This window comes from Phoxinus phoxinus (genome assembly GCF_949152265.1).
Source record: "Phoxinus phoxinus genome assembly, chromosome: 18".
NCBI lineage: Eukaryota > Metazoa > Chordata > Actinopteri > Cypriniformes > Leuciscidae > Phoxinus > Phoxinus phoxinus.
In genome coordinates, this window is record NC_136893.1 from 20,637,269 (window position 1) to 20,658,210 (window position 20,942).

The 20,942-nt window shown below is 39.1% G+C and overlaps 2 protein-coding genes across 6 annotated transcripts in view; one reads left to right on the forward strand and one right to left on the reverse strand.

Annotated features, from left to right (window-relative positions):
* Nucleotides 1-12,141, forward strand: part of cntn3a.1 (contactin 3a, tandem duplicate 1) — a 93,789-nt gene extending 81,648 nt beyond the window's left edge. For all 5 annotated transcript variants that reach the window (XM_079588429.1, XM_079588427.1, XM_079588431.1 and 2 more), the window contains exons 13-23: nucleotides 2,942-3,117; nucleotides 3,245-3,362; nucleotides 3,855-4,013; nucleotides 4,721-4,870; nucleotides 6,009-6,079; nucleotides 6,403-6,637; nucleotides 8,049-8,164; nucleotides 8,438-8,624; nucleotides 10,335-10,447; nucleotides 10,678-10,846; nucleotides 11,018-12,141. In XM_079588429.1, coding sequence (XP_079444555.1) covers nucleotides 2,942-3,117; nucleotides 3,245-3,362; nucleotides 3,855-4,013; nucleotides 4,721-4,870; nucleotides 6,009-6,079; nucleotides 6,403-6,637; nucleotides 8,049-8,164; nucleotides 8,438-8,624; nucleotides 10,335-10,447; nucleotides 10,678-10,846; nucleotides 11,018-11,109 — 1,586 coding nt within the window. In that variant the 3' untranslated portion in view covers nucleotides 11,110-12,141. The remainder of the gene's footprint in view (nucleotides 1-2,941; nucleotides 3,118-3,244; nucleotides 3,363-3,854; nucleotides 4,014-4,720; nucleotides 4,871-6,008; nucleotides 6,080-6,402; nucleotides 6,638-8,048; nucleotides 8,165-8,437; nucleotides 8,625-10,334; nucleotides 10,448-10,677; nucleotides 10,847-11,017) is intronic.
* Nucleotides 12,142-15,492: 3,351 nt separating this feature from the next.
* Nucleotides 15,493-20,942, reverse strand: part of LOC306986447 (uncharacterized protein) — a 59,372-nt gene continuing 53,922 nt past the window's right edge. The window contains exons 18-23 of the mRNA XM_079589675.1: nucleotides 20,663-20,908; nucleotides 20,405-20,464; nucleotides 20,111-20,197; nucleotides 19,945-20,025; nucleotides 17,930-18,046; nucleotides 15,493-17,580 (exon numbers count right to left, since the gene is read on the reverse strand). Coding sequence (XP_079445801.1) covers nucleotides 17,575-17,580; nucleotides 17,930-18,046; nucleotides 19,945-20,025; nucleotides 20,111-20,197; nucleotides 20,405-20,464; nucleotides 20,663-20,908 — 597 coding nt within the window. The 3' untranslated portion in view covers nucleotides 15,493-17,574. The remainder of the gene's footprint in view (nucleotides 17,581-17,929; nucleotides 18,047-19,944; nucleotides 20,026-20,110; nucleotides 20,198-20,404; nucleotides 20,465-20,662; nucleotides 20,909-20,942) is intronic.

Genomic DNA, 20,942 nt, shown 5'->3' on the forward strand with positions numbered 1-20,942 from the left:
GCCACCAACGCCGTGAGATTCGGGGGCGCTCTGACGTAGATTTTAGAATGCGTGATTTAAAAAAAAAACTTTATTTAAAGGAGCCGCAAAGCAAATAAGAACTGAACATAAATCAGTATCCTATTTTTGTGCAGACTGGCCACACGTAGGGTATAAGTTAACCTAATGAAATCTTTTAAATGTGAAAGTAACAAAACACCAACAATTTCAGACACCTTTTTCCATGCGTCGTTCTTTTTATTAATGTCCCTGTATGTAAACAGGGACAAGTCGTACAATAACGGAAAACCCGCAACAGAAATAATTAACTTTTCCTCCATTTTGCTTTGGAACTAATGTGGTCGGAACCAAAGTTTACAGGATTGTGTTCTCTGGTATCCTCTCAGGCGGAGGACTTCTACATTCCGATTGGTTGCCTTAAAGTTGACTTGATTTCAACTCTTCTCACCGCTCTCGCCGTCCAAGACGCGCCGCCCTCGCCGGAGCTCGCCGCCGGCTCTCATTGAAAATGAATGGCTTCCGGCCAATTTGACGCTGTCGCCGGCGGCGGTGTGAACGCACAGTTAAAGGACAAGTTCGGTATTTTACACTTAAAGCCCTGTTTACAGACCGTATCTGATGAAATAGAACGGTTAAGATTAAAATTTGGACACATGCTGCTGTCGTGAGAATTTTAGGTTTATTTAGCTTTTGTGGACCTATTTTGCCAAACGTGTCACACCCGTGATTCTTCCGTTGAGAGCTTGAATAATAGACACTCCAGCGGCGGAGTAATACCGCACCTCACATAGCACATTCAATACAAGTCAAGTTGGACAAAAACTACGATAAAACCTGTTGGAAAGCATCTTTTTCAGGAACCGTATCAGTGAACACCCCTGACCACTCGGTGAGTTTCACGTCTTTGTAAACGAAAGTTTAATGTGTTTTAGGAAGGAATCTTCCAGTGCACATAGACAACCATTGTGGGGGTGAGGGGGGAAAGCGATATAAACCTAAAATTCTTGCGACAGCAGCATCTGTCCAAAGTTTAATCTTAACCGTTCTATTTCATCAGATACGATCTGTAAACAGGGCTTTAAGTGTAAAATACCGAACTTGTCCTTTAAAGTCTATATAAAATAACTTTTTGAGGGTGAGCAAAAACACATTTTGTGTGTTTCCCTTTAAATGCAAATGAGCTGCTGCTCCCGTCACAGGGGGCGGGGCTTCAAGAGGTTGTGTCCTTTTACCTCACACAGACATGCATTGAAAATTTAAAAACTTTTAGCCTTTTATGTTCAAACCGAAGTCAGACAATGATGGAGAGACTCAAGAGGAAGTGACAACATGTAGAAGCAACAGGAAATTTCTGAATGATTAGTTGATAAATTTATGTAGCTTATGTGTAGATATCTTCTAGTCATTGATTAGCATATTCTGTCTTGATAATCTATAAATCGTGTTTAGGGGATGGGTTTATGTCAATTCTAGGGTTGGTGATGTCACTAAACCCGGGAGGAATGTTGTGTAGTCCCTACCAGCCGTTTGTTGTAGTCCTTAAAAAACTATTTCTTTAAAAGCAAATATCTTCCTTTGCTTTGAACTTTGAGCGTCGTAACTTTGCAGATGTTGTTTATTCTCAAACAGCAACATTACACACTAACTAAAGTTAGAAAAGTGAAATCATAGTCAGCCACCCCTTTAAAATAGAAAACAGTTATTTTAAATTGTAATAATATTTCACAATAATACAGTTTTTACTGATTCTTTCTGAGCGTAAGAGACGTAAAAAATCGTACCAACTTTTTAACGTTAGTGTGTAATTTAATAAAAAGTTGAATTACGTAACATTTTGTACGAAATAACGATTTACTAGTCTTTGCCACTATGAGAGTAAAGCGCAAGCTTCTTATCTTATCTCCACACTCTGTCTAGATGAACTGTGCTCGTGGTTAATGGGGAATTGATTTATTCGGCGAGCATTAGAGATGCATGATATGTGTGGGAACAACTGTGCTGTGTTTCATTAGAGTTTAGATCCATCTAAAGCAGCCTTTTTTTCCATTTTCCTCATTCCTCACCCATCTGACAAGACGACGTAACAATACCAGCATTCTATTAGAACAGCAGTTTGGTGGTCCCTCTTGTCTTTGAAATTGGTTTCTATAGAAACTCTCTGGTTTCTTCTCTCATTTTCACATGAAAGCCTGGATCCTGAATGCATGTTCATTTGACATGTTAATTTGCTAACAGTTTAAGTAAAATTGCCCCAGCAAAATTCACGTGTTTGCCTTATTAAAAAGACATCTCTGCGAGAGGTTCACAGCACAGTGCGTGATAAAGCATGAATAATTCAGCACAAGGGTAATCCAGAGATTACTGATCAGTAATGATTCATCCCGTAAATTAAAGCTAAACCAGCTGTTTTATTAATATGCAATATTGTTGTGTTGGTCATCTTGACCCTTTCGTTGACATCCCTTAAATAAAACAAATACATCTGAGGAATATCAAACAGGTGTGATGATATAGCAAATTAGATAGATAGATAGATAGATAGATAGATAGATAGATAGATAGATAGATAGATAGATAGATAGATAGATAGATAGATAGATAGATAGATAGATAGATAGATAGATAGATAGATAGATAGATAGATAGACAGACATTAAGAATCATTGATTATATGAGGAGTCATTTATTTCAGAAGATGTAAATCTAACAGCATAGTGACATCTAGTGGTGGCAGAAGTGTGCTGATCAATGCACCGCCTTCCTCAGATAAAGAGAACCGGCTCCACCAATGGTTAACGTGTAACATCTCTTTTTTAAGAGCGTGGTCTGGTCATAATATACTTCAATACAACAACTGCTGTTTTGTGCACCAAGCTACTGATGACTAGGAATGCACAGTTATAAATGTATTAGCTGCATGACCATCTCGTTGTTATTTCAGAGCCAACCATCATCACCTCTAAAGCCACCCAGCTGGACGTGACAGTCGGAGAGAGCGTTGTTATTCCGTGCCAGGTGTCCCGCGACCCCTCCCTGGACGTCAGATTCACCTGGTTTTTCAACGAGCAGTTGATCAATTTTGGAAGCCATGGAGGATATTTCGAAAAAGTCGGTGGGGTACGTGTCATTCTTTTAGCATGATATCATTTTACTCTCTGCTATTCTGCTATTCATGTTTGTAGAAGACGCTGAAAAATCTGAATCTAACAGAAGACTGTGTATATTATTGTGTGTTTGCTCATAGACATCCGCCGGTGACATTATGATTCGTAACATTCAGCTAAGGCATGCAGGAAGGTACACATGCGCTGTACAGACTAAAGTGGACAGTGCGTCTATAGCAACAGATGTTGTGGTACGAGGTAATGTTTATCCAAACAAAATCTTGTACACAAAATCCTACTAGGATTAAACTTCAGTGTCAACAGTGTAATTATACTGTAGATGTATTTACATAAATGAACTACAACTGTAAATACATGAAGTCATTTTTTTATATATATAAGTACAGTGTAAAAATGTGTACACAATAAGTGAATTGGGTAACACTTTATTTTACAGTGTCCTTGTTACATACGTTACATGTACTTACCGTAGTAATAATGCATAATTACATGCAACTAACCCTAAACCAAGTCCTAATCCTACCCTAACCCTATAGTAAATACATGTAGTTGTACTCAGTACTTAAATGTATAATTACACTGTAACAATGACACCTTAAAATAAAGTGCAACCGTGAATTATATTAAATGATTCATTTAAATGATATAAAAAATACTTAGAGACACTTCATATAAACTAGGACCAAAAAAAAGATATCTTTTTGAAGTTTTAAAATCATTTCCTCACAGGTCCCCCTGACCCACCGCTGGACATCAAAGTTGATGAAGTGACAGAGACAACATCCTTCGTGTCCTGGAGTCCAGGCCCCGATAACCGCAGTCCGGTCTTTGCTTACAACATTCAGATCCGAAGCCCCTTCTCTCTCGGATGGCAGGCGGCCAAAACAGGTGCGCAGGAATTGCTCGTTTTCATTAATATGCAGTTTATCACAATGATGTGCGAGTGTCTTATTAGTCACCACTCATGTTAGATTGGTTTGGCATTAGCCCTATGCATTCTTTTCAGTCTTTTATCATTTCTTTATTCATGGTGATATGTCATAAACACTTTTTTTTTTTACATTATTCTTTTTACTCCGTGTTTATGATTAAACTAAATATCTACTGTCATTTCTTCTGTGCTTTCTGTACAGCCTCTTGCATAGATTATCTTTACACTGTGTGATTGAAGAAGTCCACTTTAGCATAATTTTAAAAAGACACCAAGTGTGTTATAAGTGTGAACTGAAATTAATGTTTCATTACAGTTAATTGCATGTTAATTGCAATTAAATGAAAAAGCATTATTTAAATGTACATTATGTATTGCAGTTAATTAATCTTTAGAGTGCTTTTTGACCCACTTAAGTAGGATTTAAGGACATCGTTATGTATCATTTCATAATTACATTGCCTTTAAAATACGATTAAAGTGTACTGGCGAATGTACTGACATTTATAGTAAACTAAACTTGAATTCTATTGAATTGAGTATACAGCATGTCACGTATTTAGATATTTTTGTAACTACACACTCACTCACTCACTCAGTATCCAAGTGATTTTTTGTATCAGATTTCTTGAAATATCTTTAATATCACCTCGTCTTTTCTCAGTGCCGGAGTCTCTGGGAGGGCAACAGCTGACAGCCCGTGTGGTTGAATTGAGTCCATGGGTTGAATATGAGTTCAGAGTGCTGGCCACTAATTCCATAGGCACCGGGGAGCCCAGCAAACCCTCACAAAAAATCAGGACCAAGGACACATGTACGTAATATATGTAGTTACTTGTTTACTCCCATGCACTTATCACACATTAAATGTCACCTCGAGGCCTCGATTTATGTTATGTTTATGTTAGTGGGACATCATTTCGAACAAAATGCGGTCAAAACAAAGTTTGTTTTTGTATTTTGAAATAGCTTGCCAAGGCACACTTCCGGAAAAGTTGGTTTACGCCCTTGAACTTTTATTCGTTCGTGGCGATTGTCATAGATAGGTGTGGCCCTGAGGCTCCGCCTTCGTTGATTTGAACATCTTCTCTGGTTCATTTCTTCTGTTCAGTCCGTCGTGGTCAGACGTCCGCGAGTAAAGACATGAACACACTGGTGAGCCGCCTTTATAGTAGAAAATTATGTTGTAATTCTTATTGAAAGCAACACTGACTTTTTCCTGTTTAATACTGTAAGGCGCTTTTTCCACCGAACCGTTTTTTTCACGCGGCTGGCGTATTTTTCCGATTGTTTTCAACGGGAGCTGAAGCTCTGAGCGATCTCTGCGTTTTTTACCGGCCGCCGAGAGTTGAAGAATGTTCAACTTTGGGTTAAACGCAACGCTCGTCACTCTGACTTTTTACCCATCCGTCCAATCACAGGGGAGAAGGGGCGGGGCTAATGCCACACCAACTAACCATCACATTCTGTTTGTACAACGTCAACAGATGACAACAACAAGCTTAATAACAGAACAAAATCATTTAAAACAAGAGCCAGAGCAAATACTTTACATTGTATCGACATTTTATACGGAAAAAACAGCGAAAGAAACTATCTGTGAAATGAGATACTAGTAACACTTCCACAGATATACTGTAGCAACTGAAAAAAATGCTTAGCGTTTTCTGACGAATAAGGTTTAGTAAAGTGTACAGGTTTGCTATAATAGTACAAGGCACTTGTACAACATTTTTAAGACTGACATACTCTTCCAACCATATTATGTATTAAACCTTTTTACTCAAAACCAAGTAGCAGAACCCAGGAGAACGAGACCAAGTAGCAGCCAGGAAAGTGTCTCTGTGGCATCATGCTAAACAGATGGAGTGGGAAAAAAATGCCCTGTCTGCACTTCTGGTGTTTCTCATCTTGTAAAACTGGCGTAAAAAGTATTTATTTTTTTCTTACAGTGCCAAGGACGACCCCAGCCAGAGTCAGCGGAGGAGGTGGCAGTCGCTCTGAGCTTGTCATCACTTGGGAGGTAACAAAACAAGCTCTTGCTCGCACATTTAAGTGCACAAAAGTAGCTGTGAATGGTGGACCGTCCACTGGCCTGTGTCTAAAACAGACCCATCATGCTGTCAGCTTGGTTGGTCTGTAATTTAACTTTTTTTTTTAAAAGCAGACGCTCTTCAGTGAGGCAGACAAAATGTTTATGGATTTAAGCAATTATGTTTCAAAATGTGAAAAGCGAAAAAATATGTTCAAGGACCGTGAAAGGGATTTTATACTGAGACGAAGCCTCTTGTATAACACTGCTGTGATATTATGATACATCTCTCTTTCTTTGTTGTGTCTCTCCAGCCAGTCCCAGAAGAGCTGCAGTGCGGTCCAGGCTTCGGCTACGTGGTTGCTTTCCGCCCTCTCGGTGGCCAAAGCTGGATGCAGGCGGCCGTGACGTCTCCTGATGCATCTCGATACATCTTCAAGAACGAGAGCATCCCTCCATTCTCTCCATTTCATGTGAAAGTGGGAGTTTACAACAACAAAGGAGAAGGTCCCTTTGGACCCGTGACCACTATCTACTCAGCAGAAGAGGGTAAAACCAACTTACCAACCTCCATTTATGGTATAAACTCATTAAGTTGAAGATGCAATGTGTAGTTTTCTCAATTATGAATTTCTCAATGAATTTAAAATCAAGTTTATTATGCAGAGACAATAATAATATTTTATAATATTATTAATATAATAATAATTAACTACATGTACTTACTATAGGGTTGGGATTAGGTTTGGTTTAGGTGTAGTTCCATGTAATTATGCACAATGTATAGTTATTACTATAGCAACTATATGTAACATGTATAACAAAGTGTTAACGAAGTCTCTTGTGCTTACCAAAGCTGAAATTTTTTGAAAAATACAGTCAAAACAGTAATATTGTAAAGTTTTCTATTTGAATAGTTTCTAAAATGTAGTGTATTGATCCTGTGTTCAAAGCTAAATTTTCACTATCATTACTTCAGTATTTAGTGTCACATGATCCTTCAGAAATTCTTCTAATATGCTGATTTTATGCTCATTTATTATTATTATCAATGTTGAAATATAGTTTTTGCTACGTCATATTATTGTAGAACCCATCATAAACTACCATTCAGAAATTTAGGGTGAGCACAATTTAAAAATAATAATAGTACTTGCATTAAATTGATCAAGAGTGACAGTAAAGACATTTATAATATTACAAATATAAATGGAATTTATATTAGCATTAATTTAATTATATATATATATATATATATATATATAATTAAATAAATAAATGGTGTTCTTTTTTATTTATCAAAGAATCCTAAAAAAAGAATGATGAATGATTTTCACACAAAAAAATGGTTTCAACATTGATAATAATGTTTCTTGAGCATCAAATCATCATATTAGAATGATTTCTGAGAGATCATGTGACACTGAAGACTGGAGCAACCATGAAAATTCACAGGAATAAATGACATTTTAAAATACATTCAAATAGAAAACATTTGCTTTAAATTGTAATAATACTTTACAATATTACTGTTTTTACTGTATTTGACATATAAATTCAGCCTTGCTGAGCATAAGAGACTTTTTAAAAATCATAATTATTTCAAACATTTGGTCCGGTAGTCTATAAATAAGCCATTCGTAAGTCCAGTCCCTCAATAAGTATAAACACTCTGTGGTGCACCCAAACACTCTTTGTGTGAGTGGTCCAGCATAAGCAACATTGGCTCAATCAATGACGTCTGTACAATGAAAGTCAGTGCCAGTGGACCAGAAATGACCTTTAAGTATAAACAGGTTTATGAAATGCTCAAACTCATTATGCTCAACATTATGTACTGTAGCTGCAGTGTTGTTCTGTGTTTACATAGAGGAAACTGAACGTACTGAACATTTGCTAGTGCATCATTGCTCTAATAATGAGCCTAAAGACATTACAGTAATGATTATTCTGACCATAGAGCCGAGTCGCGCCCCCAGTCGCATCCGTGCCAAGAGCCTGTCAGCCTCAGAAGTGGAGGTCAGCTGGAAGCCTTTACCCTGGAGCACCAGTAGGACACGCATCATGGGCTATGAGGTGAGGACAGCGCAACTCATCTGACTGTTCCTATACTCATAACAGTTACAGTAACTACTTATAAACAATTATATTAAGATGAAGTAATATTTTGGGGAATTTAGGTAAGATCTTTGGTTTAGGGAAGTGAGATTTTTACATTATTAGAATAGTAATATATTAATAATTAATAATATTAATAGGCAAGACAGACTTGAACCCACATGAGCACCACAGCTGAATGAACGGCACTTTGTGTTGTGATCATGACATCTAGTTGACTGTGAATTTCAGCTGAGGTACTGGAGCACGAAGGACAGAGCGGACACAGCTAGTGTGGTGAGGACTGTGGGAAACAGGACGTCTGCTGTCATCCGCGGGCTGGACCCCAGCAGTACATACCACATCAAACTCAAAGCCTATAACAGTGCTGGTGTGGGACCTGATAGTGCCGTGGTGAATGTCACCACTAAGAGACCCCGTAAGTGTGACGTGGGCCTTGGCCATTGGGTTATTCTCTATAAACATAACCTCACTTTAAAAAAAGTGCCAAAAACCTGTTAATGTGTTAACATTAAGTTTTACGTTCCATCTTATGTTGTTAAATTAAGGTTTATTGCATTATTTTAGTGTTGTGTGTTACCATGATGGTGTTTTGTATTTGTGTGAATGACACTGTGTGCACCCATACTAGTATTTACCTCGGCTCGTGGAAAAGCTTGTGATGATCTTTGATTCATCATGTGGTGAATCCTCTTTACCATCACTGTTATTATGGTGGATGTTAGTATATGTTAAAAGTGCAAAACAGATTTTAGTAGCAGCGTGGTCTTGCTAATTCAGCAGAAAGTGCTGTTGGATTTACCGGTGTATTTGTTTTGTATAAATTACAGGTTTGAATTGGGAAATTTACAGGTTTTTCTGTAAATATATTTACATTTTTACAGAATTTTTCTGGCAACCACAGCTGCCAGTTTTCTTCTGTATATATATATAAATCGAAACAATCCCTGAAATATGCACTGTAAATATATATATATATATATATATTTACAGTGCATATTTCAGGGATTGTTTCGATTTCATCATTAGTAAGGAAAGTTAAAGGGATAATTTACTCAAAAATGTAAACTCTGTCATCATCTACCCCCCCCCCCCCCCCCCCCCCCCCTCGTGTCGTTTCAAACCCATAAGACTTTCTTTTATCTTCGCAACACAAATGAAAATGTTTTAATGAATCCCGAAAGTTCCCCCAAAAATGTCATACTTCAAAACATTGTAAAATGAATCCATATGTATAGAGCGGTTTAATCCAAGTCCTGGATTTTATTCACATTTAAAGCAGGGCTATGCAGTTTCGGGAATTTCTTCGCTGTATTCTCGCTTTTTGCTGGCAGGTTTCTCTATAGAGCTCCCCCTACAGCTCCGGAATAGATATTTGACAACACTGTCGAAAAACTTGTTGTCGACTCTCAGATACCAGAGGCTAGTAGATCAACGACATCAAAGCAGACGGGACATTCTTTACAACGTCTTCTTCATTTGGGTTCGAACAGCGTGAGGGAGCGCAATAATGATTGAATTTTAGCAGATTTCTTTTTGCCGTAAAGCAATTTGTTACATCGCGAGACCTGATATCACACGATACTTCCTGACGCCGCGTCCGGCGGCCCGGCGGCTCAAAATTGCAAGTGTGTTTTTCCCGCTCACATGCGATAGGGGGGTGCGAAACAACCACCATTCAACCCGAAAAAAGTAATATAACCATTCCAATGACTCCGAAGCTGTTCGGTTAAGGTAAAAAACCTGCATAGTTCACCTTTAATCATTGATCAGTGCACATACACGGAGCGCTTCAAATACGGTAAACAGATCCCTTAAACATACTTTCTTGATGCACAATAACCTTGGATGTCAGGCAAGTAGGGTCAAGTTTCCATTTGCCATAATTGATGATGTGTGCTAATCGATGCGTACATGTCAATAAAAGCAGTAAATTCATATGGATTACATTTTTTAAAAGTGTTTTGAATGAGTGCAAGTAAACGATTACCACATTTTCATTTTGAACTATCCCTTTAATGTTGTAAGCAGCTTAAAAAAAAAATGATTTCATACACAAGCATTTAACCCAGAAGTTTTAAACTGCTCTGAAATGTGACGTTCGGTTCTTTGAATGCATTTTCTCCAGCGCCGAGCCAGTCTCCAGTGAAAGTCATGTGGAATACTACAGACTCCAAACTCATCCTCAAGTGGGATCATGTGAAAGCTCTGGAGAACGAGTCTGAAGTTATGGGCTATAAGGTATGATCTATATCTGAATGTTTACATCACAACATTGTTGGATGCTTGATTCTGATTGGTTGACAGATTACTGTTCCATCCCGGACAGCAACATAGTGTTGTCACGTACCAGATCTGGGCCGACGCTATGCTGCTGTCCGGGATATATAATAGCGCACACCCTGAATTCAACGGTCTGCTAATTACTTACACATAAACTGAGTTTTAAAGCATCCGTGTTTGTTTTGAAGGTCATGTACAAGCAAAGCAGACACAGTCGGCCCAGCGTGGTGGAGACTAACAGCACATCTCTCGAGCTCTCTCTGCCTGTGGATGAGGATTACATCATCCAGATTAAACCAGTCAGTGAAGGTGGGGAGGGAAGCAGCAGCAAACAGATTACCATCCCCAGGATAGCAGGTCAGAACTTATTTATAATATTCTTCAGTATGCCGACCTTCTGGTTTATCATTTTCAGCCTATCACGCCAATCATGCATTTTTCTACATAAATTATATACAATAAAGCCAGTGAAAAATACTTATCAGAAACTGTAAAATTGTTTATTCATTTTTTTGTTTTTTATTGCAGTTGCACATGCGATTGGATTTGCCCCAGAGCGGAAGGCCCTCCCCCTTCTCGTAACACTGGTACTCTACTGTACGGTCAGGACTTTCTTATGACAGATGAACTGAACTCTACAGCGGAGAGAACAGTACAGAGTGGATCTTTTTCCAGGATGTTTTTCAAACGAGACTCTCTTCGGACGGAAAGTTTTCCTCTCGCTTTTTCAAAAGAGGAAGTTTGCCAACCTGGTTTCGAATCTCTGACACCAAAGCTGTCGAAGACTGCGCAGTAAGAGCTATCTCATTGTTTTCGGGTAAATGTATCGACAGACCACGTGGTTTTCCAACCAGGGACTGGGTATTTAAGGGCACGAAATGACATGCGGTTCACTCTTAAGGATTCGCTTACAAGGACATCTGTTCAGTCGAGAGGAATCCATATTCATCCATTAGACGGTTGGCAGTGGAGAACCACACAAATGCCTTTTTCATAGGAACCTTGGGACTAATGAACTCCTTTGAAGAGAATGAATCCCTTCAGCCATACCTCACAGACACTACTTTCATTATAAGACTTCAACCCATTAAATCAGCTGTCCTCAAATCAGACAGAGTTTACAGTCCCCCAGTGTTGACATGCCCCCTGTCTGTTTGAAAGACAAAGCTAATGCTGCTGGCCTTACCTATACAGTCAAAGAGCTCACTGGCTGTCTCGAGCTGGTTGTTCCTTCAGTCATGCACTGAGATCTATGTTTTGCTAGTGTGTGTGTGTGTGTGTGTGTGTGCCTCTTTAATGAGAAACAGTATGTAAAATATCCTCAGGACCAGAACAGCCTTAAAAAGTTGTCTTGATTTCTTTTCTTGTTTAGTTTGTTCATTTACAATTCCATTATTTGATGATGATGATGATGATGATGTTGAATAGGGGATAACATTTTGATTGTAAAAGACTTTTCATTTCCCGTCGAGGTGCTTTCTAAAGGTAATAGCTGTGATCATCGAAATACCTAGGACATAATGCTTACTTTCCATTTTCAAGCTGTTTAGCATGAACTGGCTCTGTAGTGGCTTGAAAAAAAAAGTATTTGAATGGACTGTCTGCTTTTAATAAATTAAGGAACACAAGTAATGTTCTTAAGATTCATTGTTATATATTGTACTTGTCATCATTGTTATATTTTATATTGATGGACTCGGAGGACTGTTGCTCGGATGTCAGGCCGGTTTTTTTACACTTTTTTTCCCTCTCACCTCACATGAACACACACACACACACACACATATATATATATATAAGGGGTTGAACGACTTTTATGTGATGAAAGTCGAGTCGACGTAGACAAGTCGCTGATGACGTCATTGATGAACAAATAAGCCTGAACCTATATTTCTCACAGATTTCTGCTTGTTCTACATCAGATATAGATAAAGTATCACAGTAAAGATTACACTTATGAATGTATTAGTGTGAGAGAGAGAGATTGCGTGTGAATTGCACATGGCAGCGTCTCTCTACCAATAGTGAAGCTGTAGGTTTTAGTTACTAGTAGCCTAATATACAGTGGCGGAGCTAGGAGGTGGCCAGGGGTGGCCGTAAGACCAAAAACTAAAACGTGAGACTCCAACTTCACCTCAGCGCCAGGTGCAAGTCAAACGAGAGCGTAAATGTGCAGGTGTCGAATGAGCTTCAGTAACAACAGACAGTGATGCATAGTAAACAGAGTCAATGTTCTAAACCGGTGGGTTTCAAGACCGCTGTGTGAGTGAGCCGCATAGTCCTTTTTTTACAGTCTATGGTGCAGTCAAAGAAACAACAGGCGTAATTCTTTGATTTTCTGATGCCACTTTTATTTTGAAAGATGTGTGTGAAAGCTGGTGACACTTCTGTCAGATACTGAGAAAAGCGCGTTGTCCTAAATCAGTTGGCTTTCTTCGGTAAAATGAGATGTTGGCAGGGCAAATGTCAGTAAAACTAACTTTCCTGTCCTGTCAGCTGTTGTAGGCCACTGTGCTCGTGGTGCGCAAATGAGACGTGCTGTAGCTGTAGTTGTCGTCAATTGACTGAAATAATCAAAAAGGCGATTAAAGCTGTGTCAAAACTGCATGCATGCATCATGTATTTGTTATAGTATTTGCGTCACATGTGTCTGGGACTAAAATAATCTATGTAAGCACTGCATTAGTAGGCGGTAATTTTGCGTTAATTTGTAAAGAGGACAAACAAAAATGGATAATTTTTAAATCCATAAAATAACTAATTTTACATTCTGACATTTATGTGCTGTTGACTTCTGCCTTGTTCACATTCTTGCACATGGGGATTCAAAAGAGACTTTCCCCCCCCCTTTTTAATTTAGGCTATGAGAACCATAGACATGTATAAAGGCTAGATGGCTCAAGGCGGAGTCAGCTGTGTCATCACTTGGCGGCCATCTTAGGTCAGGAGACTGCGCTGCTGCTCCCTGCTGCTGTGGACGGAAGGTGAGTGACAAATGCTCGTAACTTGCTGAATTCTTGACAGATTTACAAACGGTTTGGTTTATTACAAACCTTATTAACGTGGCTATGATTTGTGCTGATGCCGATGTTTGGCTATAATTTTTCACAAGTATGCAGTTAAATAGCCGCATCCCTGACGTTTATGACACACCAAGCCGTTTGAAAATCGGTTGAAAATTGAGCAAAATATAGTTATTTCAGCACTACATGCACAATAGACTTTAATGTTATAACTGGACGAGCGGTCCTGTCCTAAGATGGCCGCCGTGTGACATCGTCGGGTCCCATTGGCTCTCAGCGCCGGTAAGCCATCTAGCCTTTATACATGTCTATGATGAGAACTGTTGCAATTATTTATTTTGACAGCTAATATAGAAAGTTAAACATGCAGTGTTTACTTTTTCAGTTGCAACTTTTTTGACAAACTCGTGAAGTGCTTAGCACCCAAAAAAGTGCTGCCTTTGCTCACTGTGAACGTCGGCTCCTCCTCTCTTCGTATAGCCCAAATCCAACGCTTTTTCAACATTTCGTCGCAAGGAAAGCTGTGAAATGATAAATAGGGTTTTCTTTTTCGAGTTGAAACATAAAGGTGCGCAACAGGTCTGACTGCTTTTAGTCTCCGCCATTGTTCTTGTTCTCCGACTGCTGCGGAAATGAGTTACCCTGCTTCCTGTCTAGGCGGCCATTTTAGTTAAATAGGCCTATTGGTCGAAGAGTTTAATGATTTATGATTATATAACATTCAATGAAGGTTGAATAATCTTTAAACTATAGTAGTTATCTGCATGTCTTATCCATGAAGGTGCAACAATGTAAAACAAGCTATTGGGGTTTTTGAGAACCAGAAAGCTAACTGAGCAAGTTGAACTTTAGCTGAGGGTGGTGAATAGCCTAGTAATAAAAAATATATAAAATTCACTCAGTATTCCATGATTACAATTAAGCATAATATTTAGCTGTGTAGGCACTAAACCAGTCCAATACTTATGTTAAAATAATTAAGATTTCGGTGCCACCCAAGACTGGTTGCTGGCCCTTGCCTGGCCACCCCTATGAAAAAATCGTGGATCCGCCCATTGCTAATATCTAGAATATACGCTATTTTGTTGATACATCATTGAACAGAGTTACAATACATTTCTGCGCTGAATGATTATGTGTGAGCGCGATCTTCACGTGATATGCGCGCTTCTCTGTGTGTGTGTGTGTGTGTGTGTGTGTGTGTGTGTGTGTGTGTGTGTGTGTGTGTGTGTGTGTGTGAATGAGTGAGTGAGTGAGTGAGAGAGAGAGAGAGAGAGAGAGAGAGAGAGAGAGAGAGAGAGAGAGAGAGAGAGAGAATTAACTTACCTGTAGCCTACAATAAGCTGTTTAAAACATGCGTTCACACGATCAATTTTGAGCATCCATCCATGGTATAGGCCTACCAGTAATATTGTGGAGCGCTCTCTTGACTCCAAATGTCAACTCTGATCAGCGACTAGTCGACGTCAAGCTGCGTCATCATGGCAGACCATTAAAGTCGACTAGTCTGTTCAACCCTCTTGTCTATGGTTCAACCCCTATAATGTGAATCTGCATCAATCACCAATTTTAGCTGTTTCGTTGAACTGTTCCACCTTAAAAACTACTTTTGCCAAGTTTTACCGGGTCAATATCATAAGCATCACTTTAACCATAATGATGCTGATACACGATAAAGTGATGATTTGGAGAAAACGACCATATTAACTGCATTTTGATTTTTATGGGAACAATTACGGTCACTTCTGGCCTGGGTAAAATGAGCATTGTTGCAGTGTATGTATGTGTACATGGAGTCATATTCCCGGTTTGGAGAATGTTCTTCAGTAGACCACAAGATGGCAGTGCAACAGAGGTAATGTAACATTTCTTGAACAAAATAGGAAATATTTGTACCTAAACCGTTCAAGGATAATGCAGAATTCCCAGTGTATATGCTTGTTATTTAACTCAGATTCACAAAACAGCAAACTTGACCACATGGATGGTTCTTGTTTATTTCGAACACTGTACAGCAAACACACAAAACCAAGCAGTAGAAAGAAGAGGATAGCGGTGTAAACAGAAGTGCCTGCAGGTGGAATCTCAGGGGGAATCAATGCTTAAAGTAGTTTTCTAAGCTTAACTCGTTTTCCTCAAAGTTCAAATCCTCAATGCAACATTACAGCATAAACAAGGACGTTGCCTTGTAAAGAGACGAAACTCTGACATAGGCTTAGCAGATGGGCTGGCGAAAGAACGCTGTGGTCGACTTGGAATCCAACTATCAACCTTTGCATGGCACTTCTTTTCTTTTTATTCAAGCACCTGTGTCCTCAAAAATCTGTAACTGTACAAGTTGGAAGAATGCCGTACACAAATTTCCCTTCTGATATCTGCAGGTTGTGTGAAGTGTTGTAATTTTCACATAGTGCACAGTCCTGAACAAATGCATTAGTTACACAACAACAAGCCTTGACCATGTTAGCAAAGGTTATTAAGACTCTATCCTGGCCTTCTTTCATCCTAATATAAAGTATGCTATGTTTTTCATTTGGCAATACACACAATTCAAAGCTCATTCATCCATTCAACACTAGAACACGTACACGTCCTGTCCAGGATTTCTACTGCTTTCACAGAGGAAACGTTTGTAAAGGGAATCATGGCTCAAGGGTCACGCTTCACTGAAAACCACGGCTCATGACATTTACACATAAAAAGGTCTCATATCTAACAAATCAGAATCATCTCGACAGTGTTTAAAAATCATTTAGTTCATTGGCACAGCATTGTGTGGGAAGAAATCGTTTAAAAAATTAAAATCACAGAAGTTTCATAAAGTATAGAGCAATAGGGAGTTTGTTAAATATTGGCTTGTTGGAAAATAATACTAAATTGCTTTCTGCAATCTTCAAATGCTTAAAGTCTAAATTCACATGCATATAACACATTAAATAATTATGTAATTGTGTCAGCATGTACTGAGCTCAAATTAGTTTTGGCTTCTTTGGACTTCAAATCATTTTTCACAGTTGAACAATATGTGTAGGAGATGAAAGAGCATTCAACAAGCAAACGTGTTTCTGTTCGTAGCGTGCATTTCAAAACTCTCAGACTTGGGGATGATTTCAATCTAAAATCTAAAGTTTGATTACTAATAGTATCTTGTTTGTACTGAAAATTGGCTTGTTTCATTTTTCTCTGTTCGCGATATCTATATTTAAGGGCTCCCGAGAGAAAAAAAAAGCATTCTTGACATCTGTAAAACAAATACAGCAGTAATTAACAAGAAAGGGGGGGATGTGCAAGTACACTATCTTCATATTATATCTAATATGGAAATAAATACTTTTCAGAGGACCGTCAAAAGGTTTGGCAATCATACATTAATACAGTCTTGTCTCGTTTTCCTCTCTGGTTTGTAAGGACACTGAACCAGAGTTTTTAGTTAGCTGGATGTATATGAAAATATTTGAAACCCTGCTTTGCCACATGCAGATGAGGTTCAAAATAGCAACATAATGTTTGTTGATCAGAGAAGCACGACATACTGTATGTACGCTATCTAGGCTTTTCCCTACGGTTCAGTGTTTGCAAAAAGTGTTATATGAGGCCTAGAAAAACTACTCAATAGACACTACTGTCACTCCACTAAGCTAAATCTTCAGCAATGTTCATCAAAAAGCCCTGTGCCTCATGCTTGGTGTTAGCGTCGGGCTGTCGATAGTACGCTTGGTTAGTTTTCACATTCGTGAAGAAAAAGCAAGAGACTACAATGGCAGCTAAGTCGCCTGATCGATGTGACGCCGAGTCTGTCCTTCCCCGAATGGTCCGAGCGCCTCTTGAACGAGCATGTCCATATTACCACAGCGAATGTAGACACGAAATAGAAATTACATGAGAAGGAATCGGTTCTGACGTCTGGGAGGCAGCATGTGTTTGTGTGCGTGTGTAAATGTTAGTGTCGTTTATGTGAGTGGAAGCAAGAAGCTTAGCATAAGAGGTCTGTAGATGTTGGCGACCCACTGGCAGTCATTGAGGAACAGTTGCTTTTCGTTGAAGTCCTGAGAACTGAGGAGATCAGGACTAATGGAGAAAGAAACAAAACAGATCATGTAATACAACCATTTATTAAAGTACATTTAGAAGATGGCAATAAGTGACTGCTGTTGTAAAATGGAAAACAAGGCTTGCAATTGATTTTTGATAACTGCACGCTTCGCAGGAAAATGAAAGAGTGTGTTTGTCAGCGCCGTCCACCTAGAGTTAACATGCGGCGCTGACTGAACTGGTTTTGACATGTCATTACACCCTTGTCAAACTGCTATCCACCAGCAGGCTCAATGTGACAGATAAACGCTGAAGTGAAAACATAATATGCATTTTTGAAATGGATGGATTAATTGTGCATGCGAGAGCAAGCGGTGACAAATACCTTCAATTCCTCATGTGGATCTTGAGTGGAAGATTCGGTTTCCCTGACAACTACAGCCTTGGTTACCAACATGTCAGGGTGCTGTTGCTTGGCTTCTTTTATTGCCATGGCGAGCGCCTTGGGGAAAAAGTCATTTATTTTTCAAGTTAAATGAAAAAAAGAGGAAACAAGCAGCCAATGTAATAGTAATATGCTTTCTGACAAATTAATTTGCACTTTAAAGTCTCCATGAAACAGAAATTGGGATTGTCTTTTCTTTCCTATTGTGAAGTATATTAGAGTGAAATGGCTTCTCGAAAGAGAAAAATGTGTGAGGATGCTTATTTTGTCCATCAGAAATCGATTGTTGTTTGCTAATTGCTGCGATCTCATGTGATTGAGAGACTGCTTGAGGGGAAGAATTATTTCCCGGCCCTCATGCACAGAAGTTAAAGTGCAACTATTATGCCTCTTTTTACAAGATGTAAAATAAGTCTCAGGTGTCCCCAGAATGTGTCTGTTAAGTTTCAGCTCAAAATTCCCCACAGCTCATTTATTATACCATGTTGAAAATGGCCATTTTGGGGTGGGAGAAATAAACGCTGTTTTTGTGTGTCTCTTTAAATGCAAATGAGCTGCTGTTTCCAGAATAGGGCGGAGCCTTTACACCTTGTGCTTCCGATAACTACGGCAATAAAAAAAATATATATATGACAGTCAACGAAAATAGTGGTGTCCAGCCCTATATGTTTGAAACGGAGTCGGACCGACACTATGTTGCTTTCTGGGGAAGGAGAGACTCCGGCAGAAGCAACAGCTTTGAGAATGAACCAGGAAGTTTCTGCGTGGTTATTTGATACATTTATTTAGTTAGTATTTTGTATCCCACAGATCCTGTGTCATTGACGAATCTCTTATCTTGTAAAATGTGCGGTCAGTGACGCCTTTACACAAAGTACGTGTTGTCGCGGTTTTCTTGAAGCTCCGCCCTCTTCTTAAAAGTGATCTGTGGGGTATTTTGAACTAAAACTTCACATACACACTCTGGGGACATCAGATATTTATTTTGCATCTTCTAAAAGGGGCATCCGATGTAGATGGGGCAATTGTAAGATAGCGTACTATGCCTATATCGTGTGACCTGTCAATCAACATTAGAGCACCACCCTCAGACTGAATAACGCAAAGACATTAAAATTCTGCCAAAAGTGTGTCTTATGTGTCCAGTGATTACAATACAGTATAAAGCTTAAAATTGTTTTACTGTATCATAAACAAGCGCTAAGATCTAGAATGTGCCCTATACCTAAATTTATGGGCAGGTGCTGCCACTGCCATACACACAGCGAACCCCGAACCCCCGGTGTTATTGGTAATACTGGTGTTGTCGCAAGTTTATATATTGGTGTGAAAATTTCCTCACCATGACAACAACCATATTTCAAACCCATTAGACTTTCGTTCATCTTCAGAACACAAATTAAGATATTTAATGAAACCTAAAATAGAATTCTCTTTCTAATGATCAGAACTAGGTAATCAGAACTTTCATGCTCCAAAAAGGTCAAAGAGCACCGTAAAGTAATCCATGTGACTCCAGTGGTTTAATCCTAAATGTATGAAGCAATGTGATTGTTTTGGGTGTGTATTAAAAGTATTTATTCACACAATATCTTCACTTCCGCACTTCTGCAAAGCTCTCCAATGTGCGTTCACAGGAGAATCTCTTTGGCTGTTAACATGAGAGCAGACATTCTTGCGATGCATCTGGTCCTGAAGGTGCTGCACTGTTAATAGCAGAAAAAGAGGCTCTTCTTCCCTAGACTTTCAACGGATGGGCATTAATATCTCAGGAATTACTGGGGGAAAAAAACTTCATTTGTGTTCCAAAGTTGAAAGTCTTATGGGTTTAAGTGTGAGTAAATGAAGACATTTTTGAGTGAACTAACCCTTCTAGAGTTGATATAATCATAGATCAATATATACCTCACTAAAATGCATTGAAAAACACCCAGCCCTGTTCCTCCTGCACCTACCTGATCTTGATCGACATCATCGTCACCAGTAATGATAATCCTCTTTTCAATTCTTGTCTCCGAGTAGCCTCCTTTCACCGTCTACAAAACAAAATTACATATAAACATTTTCAATCCTCCACGAAGACTTATTCTATACAAGAGGCTAACAACTTATTTCAGATACCTTAGTAACATGTGTCGTAGTGGCTGATGTTACGTTCTCAGTAACCATTAGAGGGGAACCATCTCTACCTAATGATCCCAAGTTCACCTGTACACGATGATGATAAACACGTGTCAAAGCAAGAAAACTATAAGGTAGGGACTTTCATACATCACAAATAACGCAGGCCATCTGAAGCAAACTCTGGAACTAAAGTTGGAAATAAAAGCAACAGACAGAAGGACAGGGCAGAAGCAGAGACAGAAGAGGGTTTGGAAACTCAAGTTCACCAGATGAAAGAATGGACATGCTTACAGGAGAGACTCTCTCTGTCATAGAGTATGCAGCCTCTCGCATACCACTGATACCGTGGTCCTATGAGAGCAAACAGAGAAGTTACAATCCAGATGAGATACCCCACTGTGCAGGTAAGTAACAAGAGAAAGTAATTACACTTACTTATGTAATTGATGATAATTGACATAATCACAGTCTTCACAGCATGTTCCTCTAACCTATCACACAGTGACATTTCTCCAGTAAAGTATGTATGATGAGCTAAAAGGTCTTTACCGGGTCTGCAATCTCCATTATGGTCGTGGTGACCTCAGAGCCATTGGGCTGCGTCTCGATCTTGACCTCGGTCTTCCTTAGAGCTTGGGAGGCAATGATTTCACTGCTTTCTCTACTTAGAGGATGGATCGGGGGCGATTCAGAGCTCTCCCTTCTCATCGACTGGGCATTAGCTTGTTCTTTAGATTCTTTCCTCATGGCTTGGGCAGCTTTCACTGACCGCGGAGCTTTCTTAGGTACAAACGGCTTGGGAAAGAAATGAAACAGATCAAGTCGAAAC